Source organism: Octopus bimaculoides, chromosome 4 (genome assembly GCF_001194135.2).
Source record: "Octopus bimaculoides isolate UCB-OBI-ISO-001 chromosome 4, ASM119413v2, whole genome shotgun sequence".
In the NCBI taxonomy this organism is placed as follows: Eukaryota; Metazoa; Mollusca; class Cephalopoda; order Octopoda; family Octopodidae; genus Octopus; species Octopus bimaculoides.
This window is the reverse complement of record NC_068984.1, coordinates 114,497,699-114,507,485: the sequence shown is the minus strand read 5'-3', so window position 1 is coordinate 114,507,485 and position 9,787 is coordinate 114,497,699. Positions and strand designations below refer to the sequence as shown.

The 9,787-nt window shown below is 35.7% G+C and overlaps 1 protein-coding gene across 4 annotated transcripts in view; it reads left to right on the top strand.

The window, feature by feature from the left end:
• LOC106872121 (ran-binding protein 9) overlaps positions 1 to 9,787 on the top strand; it is a 195,390-nt gene that overhangs the window by 149,792 nt on the left and 35,811 nt on the right. For all 4 annotated transcript variants that reach the window (XM_014918985.2, XM_014918986.2, XM_052967368.1 and 1 more), the window contains one exon: positions 7,805 to 7,827. In XM_014918985.2, the coding sequence (XP_014774471.1) occupies positions 7,805 to 7,827 (23 nt within the window). The remainder of the gene's footprint in view (positions 1 to 7,804; positions 7,828 to 9,787) is intronic.

Here is a 9,787-nt window from a genome sequence, read left to right as displayed (position 1 = left end):
CTCTCTCTCTCTCACACACACACACAGTTGCTCTGATTTAAGATCAAAATCTTAGAAGTCTCGATGAAGACATTTAACCCACATGCACGCATGCTCTTTCATCTCCCTCTTGCACCACCACCCCCACCGTCTCTCATATGTCACCTATAAACTTTTGAGAAATTTGTTCTATACTTTTGCGTTTATTAATTATATAAAGACAAGTTGAACTCAAAACTTGTTATTGTTGGCTCGTTCTGACCGTATCACAGTCCAAAACACTAATTGCTATAACGAAACATTATGTCAGAAGCATAAAGATTTTTATACTTTTGCTTTTAGCTATGGCAGGCAATATGAGAGCAATATACATGTTACAACTGAATCTTTTCATCTTGATGTATGTATTTATACAAAATCAATGCCTACTACACAACAGCGATGATCATAGACTAGCTGTTTGACAGTGACTTGTACTGGTGTAAATAAGTTGTGAAAATAGCTTTAACAAGTTTGCTGTTAATGTGTGTGCTAGTAGCTAGGCCGATCTGCTTGCACTTAATAGTCTACTTGTACTATATGGTAATCTATTAAGAATATGTACTTCCACATGGAAGTAGAGAAAGGTCAACTGACAAAGAATGATGTCACCGACCAACCAACCAACAGGTAGTGCTTGTGTCCTTTTTCAACTTACCCATGAGATGCTAGAAACTCTGTCATAGCAGGCAGTCCATCAGTCTGTATAACAGTCTTGTTCTGCTCTCTAGTTATTTTAGCTACTGGGTACATGCTATCTGGTTTTTCTTCTATGTTAATTGCTATATTATATCTTGTAGTCTTGAAAATGTTTTATTAAAACGAATAACTTATTAATTGCAGATTATGTAGGCATAAAGGTTGTATTTTAGAAGTGATAATAGTAGTATAATATTTTGAAGTCAGCTATTAATTATATATTTGTTCTGTTTCATTTCATTTATTTTTTTTCACACTAGCTGTTGTGTTTGAATAAACTTCTTTACTTACAAATGCTTGGTTACTAAACGTTATTTTTACCTCTGCCAATCGTTACCTGATTACAGTTTTATAAAGAATACTTGAGATGTAGTCTACATAGATAAAAATAGGGCATTTGCCAAGTTTGGTACAACAATAACAACATTCAACTCCTCATCACCAAGACCTCTGTGTAATGATATTTATAATTTAAACAGTTTGTTCACAAAAAGATTCTTTTGAAATTTCAACCCTTTTATTTAATTTTCTAATTCATAACATATTTCAGAAATATTCTAAATGAGTTCTCACTAGCTGGATACTCACCCAGTCAACCAGGACAAATGTTACATATTGTTAGTACTTTAGTAGCTCTAGCAATTAGATGCTGTGGGAGTGGGGATTAATAGCAATGGCAAAACATTGAACCAAATACCTTCTGTATTTAGTTTCAAAGTGCAAATTCTCATGGGGTTGTATTTGCAAGGTCAATAAGGTTAGTACCAGGCACGTACTGACTCAATTCTCTTTATCAACAGTAATCCCCCCCCCCCATTAATTTCTGACTTTGTGCCAACATGCAAAATATTGGTTATTGGTTTCGAATTTTGGTCCAAGGCCAGCAATTCAGGGGAAGGGTTAAGTTGATTACATTTGCCCCCAGAAGGATGAAAGGCAAAGTTGACCCTGGCAGGCATTTGAACTCAGAACGTGAAGACAAACAAAATGCTGCTAAGCATTTTGCATAGCATACTAAAGACTCTGCCATCTTGCTGCTTAATATTGATTAAGTATTAATGTTCAATCTAATTTAACCATCAAGTGAATTTATGTAACTTACATGTATTTCATAGGGTGAATAAAACATTCATTATGGGCATACTACTAAAAAAAATTTCAAGGTAATGTTTCATTAGGTGATCCATGCAGAAAGTTCCATGAACCACAAATTGCCCATGGCTGTATAAGTATTTATCACCATGCATAACTCTTAATTCAGGCTGTTATGATGAATTATACATACCAAGACGCTGAACGTGTGTTCAATACGTGCATGTATGTTGAAGATATGGAGTCGTATTCTTTTGACCGTTACATAAAAAATACACAGTTTCATAAATACAGAAATAAATTTAACAAGTTGAAAGAATGTGAAGTAAAAGAAAATAAATTTCTACATTAGTTTATTATGTACATTTGGCATTTATAGAACAATTAGAAAGTAAAGTCATTTTGTCGTAGAGGATTACAACTTAAAATTCACACTAACTAATCTTTCATGCTAACTACTAGAGTTCACAACAATTCAATCTTGTTGGATTTGAGTATTGAACATGGCATGAATATTAGCTGATACTCAAGAGGGTGAGTGTCGTGGATTTGATTGACAATCAACGATCACTGAGAATGAGTGTCGTGGATTTGATTGACAACCCAACGATCACTTGAGAGTGAGTGTCGTGGATTTGATTGACAACCCAACAATCACTGGAGAGTTTTCCAAAAATCAGGGTTTTTATAACTGCTCATACACAAATTCTAGAACCGTACTTCGTGAAAGATTTCTTTAATGAAAGTTCAGAATTCGTATATGGGCAGTAATTTTTAACCAATGAGAAATCAACAATTTCTCCTGTTCGAGCAAACGAACCTATGTTCTCTCTCCACCTCTTATGAGTTTGCTACAGCTGTTATAAACTGATATTGAATGGTGTGCTCTAGTCAAATCGTTTATGCAAAATAGATAGTATATCATAAAACCTGCAGTGCTTCAATTTCTTTAATGCTTAATATCCTGTTGAAAAACTTTGTAAGTTTGTAAGTCAAAAATTCAGTCCTGTAATGATTCTGTTACAGATCAGAGATGAATGGGAGAGAGAGAGAGAGAAAATTAGCTGTTTCCCTTGTATTAGAGTCTTCCTCACTTCCTTCAAAATGAATATATAAAGAAGCTTTGTACAATTCTTATGATACTTTGTATTTTGTGACTGGCTAACTGATGCAGCCCTATAAGATACCGTGTGGTATAGTTAGGAGTTAATTTTAAGCAGTGTGACTTAATTAGGTAGATTAGACTGAAACTGAAACCTCTTTTTGTTAAATATATGGTATATTGGTGGTCCTGTCAGATACCATTTTATTGTTAGTCCATTTGTCTATATTTCAATATTTATTTAATATCCTGTTTTTTTAAGCCCTCCTTCATAACGTTATTGTCTATAAATTTCATATCTCTTGAGCCTAGTAACATAAACATTGTTCATGTGAATTACAGCTTCTGCTTTAAGTATAGAGTCAGGTACAAATCTGCTTTCAGCTGGTCATATTCTTTTCCTTGTTTTCAATGATTGGACTGCTGTATTACTTATCATTTAAGCCTGGTACTTATTACTATTTGTCAAACTGCTAAGTTAAGGAACAACATGAAGACAGACAGAAAAAGGCTGATATATGCACACATACATGTGCATGCATACACTCACAAATGTGTACATGGCTGATTTACATACATTTTCCTTCTACCAATTTCACTCACAAGACATTGATTAGCTGAAGCTAATTTCCCAAGATACCATGCAGTGGGATTGAGCCTGAAACCATGAAGTTGCAAAGTGAACATCTTAACCACTCGACCATGTCCATATTTATTTGGTGGCGTATAAGATGTGCATGTTTTACAATAAAGAAAATCTCCAAAAAAAAAAATCATCCTGCATCTTATTATGCAAAGTTGGCCCTATATATTATATGCTTTAATGCACTAAAAACTTTTTTCTCCTGAATATGCACTGCTGAAATTACGGTGCTCTTAATATACCTGCGTGTCTTCTATGCTATCAAATACAGTATATGAGTATAGTTATATTATTTTGTACCTGTTGTTTGATGAGATTTTATGGTTGTTTATCAGTTTGTTCACTGAATAGAAAATAAGAGAGATCACTAGCTATCTTCATCCTGTTTATATTGTTTGTAACCATTATAACCCAGTTTGATACTATCAAGAACAATTTGTTATAAAAATATGGCTGCAGCTATGTATGTCGTGATACATAAACAAGTCTAACTCTGGCTGTTCAATTAGCAATGACCTAATACTAGTATCTTATACTAAATACCATTTGTAATACTACCAAATATTAACACGTAGAACCAACAAATCCCTGCCAATTTGAAAGAACAGATGTTATAAATAGATGCATGAGGTCACTTTATGAAGAGCCAGTCTCTCTACCTCCTCCCCCCCTCTCTCTCTACCTCTCCCCCTCTCTCTCTACCTCTCCCCCTCTCTCTCTACCTCTCCACCCCCTCTCTCTACCTCTCCCCCCTCTCTACCTCTTCCCCCTCTCTTTCTACCTCTCCCCCCTCTCTCTACCTCTCTATTATAGTTGTATGGCTAGGTTTACAATAACATAATTACCAATTTAACCTTACTTGCATGTCACCTGAGCAGGTGTCTTCTGCTATATCTTTGGATTGACCTAAACTTTGAGAATGAAATTGGGTAGACAAAAACTATCAGAAGCTTGTTGATAGAGTCCACTCTGGTCAAGCATAAGGTCCAGGTCTCCAATTTGAGGGCAATTCAATATTTTCATGTTCTACTTCGTACAACCCATGAGCTGCAACAGTACACACAGTAAAGTGGTTGGTGTTAGGAAGGCATCCAGCTGTAGAAACCATGCCAAAGCAGACATTGGATCACAATACAGTTCTTGGACCTATTGGATCCTGTCTGACCATCCAGTCCATGCCAGCATGGCAACAGGCATATTTAATGGTAACAATGATGATGTTTCACAAGTCTCAGAGACCCTCCAATAAAGTGCTGGGTGCTGTCTTACTTCCATTGACTAAGCTATACTTCATATACCCCTCCCTGACTATACACACCTCCATCCCTATCTCTAACCATCTGTCACTCTCCTATCCACCCTTTCAGATCCTCTGTCCGTATTCTTTATTATTTTCACCTTGTACCTCAAGATACAAGAAAGTGAATATCACCACCATCTCTTTCTCTCTTTCTATCTAGGATAGCTCTATTATTTCCTCTATACCAAGACATATGTTCCTGTCCCTCTATCATACTTTAACTTCTTAATATCTACCATAAAACCACTCCCTCAGTGCTATACCCCCACTAAGGTGAGCGAGTTGCTTGGTGACCTCACTAGTGCCTGTGCCACAAAAAAAAGCACCCAATACACTCTGTAAGAAGGTTGGCATAAGAAGGACACCCAGCAGGCACTGGCGCTCAATGCAGTCCCACCTCTGCCAGTATGGAAGGTGGATGTTAATCTTCATATATTGTATACAGTGATATGTACTTTTATATATTGCTGTATACTATCACAATAATGCTTTAAGTTGCTACCACAGGTCCTAATATTGATTTATATGCATCCTCATCTGCATACTTAAACCCATACAGCTATTCTTTCATTCTGTGTCTTGCCCTCTCTCTCTCTCTCTCTCTCTCTCTCTCTCTCTCTCTCTCTCTCTCGTTTGATTGAAATAGTTTCCATTTTGTCCAGATGTATAATTTAAGCCAACCCTTGTTGGTTATATTAGCCAGTTTGGATTTCTTGTTGATTCTCTCTGTTAATCAAAAGTTGGATAGTTTCTTTTCACAGCTCCTATAACCCAGTATATTAGAAATATACTTACAAACCAAATATAGGCACACCACCATTTTTCTAGCAACTGATGGTTCAGCAACTCCTACATTCTGGATAAATTATGAGATGGAAACGTGGAATTCCTGTGGCTGCCATTCTAGTTCACTGCATAACCATTAGTGGTGTTTTACCATGTGTTTACATGTATTATTTACGCTGCACTTGTTAGTGGTGATACCAAAATTTTGAGAGATCCTCTGCTTATATAGCTTAAATTTGCCCTTAATTGTGGCTGCTACATGTAAGATAATTGAGATCATCATTGGTAGTGTCAAACATAAACTCCAATCTATATTAATCCAAGGTAAAGTAAAACTGTTGAAAAAAATGGACTGTGGTATTTTGGTTTCTAAGCACTATGACATGATTAGTAATTAGTGTAATTAATAGGTTACAGGTGTGTTGATGAATTATTATTATATAACTACGAATGGCCCGGCAAAATGGTTAATCTGTCAAGGCTCTGGGACCAAGAATACCGGATAATTGGTAGAGTTTATGTATTTCACTCTTTGTCTTCTGCTTTACAATTGTAATTTCATATTAATAAAAATAAGAAAAGGGTTCAATATTTATATTTGAAACTTATGTGAAATTTCATATATTATTATCAATGCCAGTGTGCAAGTATTGGGTTGTGAACATAATCTTGTCACCTGCTTTAAGGGTGCCTTTAACAGAATACATTCTTTTTCCTGGGTATGACTTTAAATTGCATTCAATAGTGGGGCCTTCATTTAATAGTTCCAAGGTTTTTGAGGAGTATGGAGTCATCTCTTAACCACTATTGTTCCCAGATCTACTCTAACTTGGAGTAGTAACTCTTGTCAGGGTCCCAGCTATAGGTTAATTAGCATATTAGGGTTTGCCGACCTGTGCATGTGAAGACTGGATCCAGCAGACTCTGCAGAAGAAACTTTCATGGGTCAGTGGAGGGGAAGGCTGCTGCAGTAATGCATTGTAGAGAGCAGAGAGCAGGATGAGGCAAGTAAGATATCTTGGTCATCCACTGCATCCCTTTCTATCCCCAGTCATCTTGGCTTGGTCTTACCGTTGGATTAAATATGGTCATGGACAAGAGAGTGAGGTTGATTGTGCACAACTCTTTTTCACTTTAAACAAACTCACTGCACGAGTCATCAGTCATTCTTAAGGATGGCTGAATGGTTCTCATTATTCTGACAGATGAGTATGATCAAGACATTCTGTTGCAAGCAGGTTCCTGATCTAAAAATAAGTTCCAGTAGCCCCAGAATAGTCAGGTCCCATTCCTCTGTGGATTAAACTATATAAAAAAAAAACGAAGGCACTGATTTCTAATTTATTTTATGGGTGCATTTTAAATTAGACATGTTCTCTATGCATGAGTGGGAGTAATGAGTGTGTGTGTACATTTTTCATTAGATGAATGAAAAGGTGGTGGGAGGGTGCAGAAAAGGAAAAGTGCAATTAACCTGGGTTTAAATGAGCCTGGTCAGGCTTCTCATATTTTGTGGATTGTCTAAATAGAATTTTGAAGAATTAACAAAAAAATAATGTAGAACTAAATCCAAGCTTTGCAGAAGAGTAATTAATTATTGTCAACTTAATTTTCACATGATCCACTGAGTTTCAGGATAGTTAGCTTGGTTGGTTGGTTGGTTGGTTGGCAGGCAAGAAGGTAGGAAAACAATGTTCCCCAGAAGCAAAATATACAAAGAACAAATTTTATTCAAATGGTTTATATAATAATAATAATAAAGCTCCCTTTCTCCATCTCCATTTCCCACTTCCTATTCCTAATAATAATAATAATGGTGATGATGATGATAGGAAGAGGGAACAACTGTTATCGACCAACCATGCATGCATTCTCTTCTCTTTGTCTGTTTCAGCTCTTCTCTTGCAGGTCATCATAAATTAAAGCCCTCTTCTTAATGTTCAGCATTTTCTATTAAGCTACTACTCTCTATCAAGATCGATGATTACAAAAAGCTAATCAATATTTTCTGTAAAGTTTTCTTTTTCTTGTGTTTTTATTTTTTTTTCTGATTTGTTTTTGCTCTTATCATTTTCTCCTGTCTACTTACTTGAAATTTTTTTTTGTTTTTTTAATTATATTCTTTATCTCTCTCTCTTTTTCTCTCTCTCTCTCTCTTCCATAGGTATAGCTTTCACAGACTTACCTGTAAGTATTTTTCCTGTTTTTTTTTAAATATTTGTTAATTGCATCACATTTGACAAATAAATCTTTTATTATAATTCTTTTTCTTTTTTTTTTTTTTTTTTTGTATTCATGCTCATAAATAAAATGTTAATCAAGGTTGGATAGTTTCTTCAAAACTAAAAATGTTGCTACTGCTTTTAGCATGAAATGCACTCCATAATATTTAATGACCCAGTGGTAAAAATCTCGCATTGCATGAAGTGAGTTCAATTAAGGAAAAAACAAAATAAAAAGTATTTCTATCAGAATTGAACTTGTGACCTTTAGGTATGTAGCTCTATTCAATAATATATAACCTTACCATGGTACATACTCAAAACCACTTTACTGCAGTATTTTCCTAACCCATTTTCAGAAAGAAAAAAACAACACAAAACCTGTTGGATGACAGCAATGCAGATATTTTAACTATTTATTTGTATTTATATTTGTAAATATAAATTTTTATTATTCAGTCTTTCATGTAATAGTAGTCTGCAAAAATATGGGATCATTCTATAAAAGCAAAGCCAAGCTAGACCATTCTATTAAGCAAGACTGTTCCGTCAAGCATGACCATTCTATCAAACAACTCTACCAGACTGTTTGCCAGTGCAGCTGATAGAAAAGAGATAGTTATAAAGATACAACTATCTTACTACTACTACTACTACTACTACTACTCAACTGCATATTAGAGTAATTATTAACAGAAGTATTAGTGTACTCAATGGGAACTAGTTCTAATTGTTATTTAACATGTAAAGAGTTAAATATGTAAGAAATTGGCAGTTTATCATTGTCATAATCATCATATGCCTGTTTTTCATATTGGCATAGGTTAGATGGTTTGACAGGAGCTGGCAAGCTGGTGGGGGGGGGGCTACATCTGGCTCCAATTGTCTGTATTGGCATAGTTTCTACAGCTAGATACCCTTCCTAATGCCAGCCACTTTAGAGAATGTACTGGGTGCTTTTTATATGGCATCAGCATATATATATATATGTGTGTGTGTGTGTGGTTCAAATGTATAGAAAATAGAAGAGAAAGACAGGGGTGGGAGTGTATTAGCTTGACGCTCGGGAAGAATGGAAAAGTCTTTGATGTTTTGAGCCTGTGCTCTTCAACAGAAAGGGATCAGAGGAGAAAAAATGGAGAGAGGGGAGGGTAACAATGTGTCAGGATTAAGGGTTTCAGTCATGAGATTGTGGCCAAGCTGGTGTGCCACCTTGAAGAATTTTTAGTAGTATGAATCAACACCGGTACTTTTTTTTTTAAAGCCTGGTGCTTATTCTATTGTTCAATTTTGCTGAACTTCTAAGTTACAGATACATGAACACATCAACACTGGTTGTCAAGCAGTGGTACGGGAGAAACGCAGACACAAAGACACCCACACATAGCTATGTAATAAATGCAAAATTCTGTCCATTCAAGACCCGTGTACCTCAGTCTACATTCACTCTACCTAGACATATTATATCTATTTGGAATCAGGATGATCCCAGGATTGAAAATCTGCCTTTCATTTAGTTCTTGAACATCCAGCATTGGGATCTGACATAAAAGCATTTGGGTTGCTATTTTTTTGGTTGATTCACACAATCTAGGTTGGTGTTTGTCAGATGATGTCAGAGATCAAGGGGGAGATAAATGACATTTCCTTCATTAATTTTAGTTGAGATTAAGAACTTTGGGACAAACTGGCTAACAGCTAGAATTCAACTTGGGACTGGAACGATAGAATGATTATATTACAGAATTAATTCCCATCTGTCCTTAACCTCTGATCAAATACCACCAGGGCATATAGTCATTATAGATGTATTATAATCATGCAGTTTAGCTCTCTTTATTTTGGGGCCACAGGCCCAGTTAGCCCTTCACAGGAGCTTGCTTAAAAGCCCACATGGAGTACGGCTTTTAAGCTAGTGTACACAC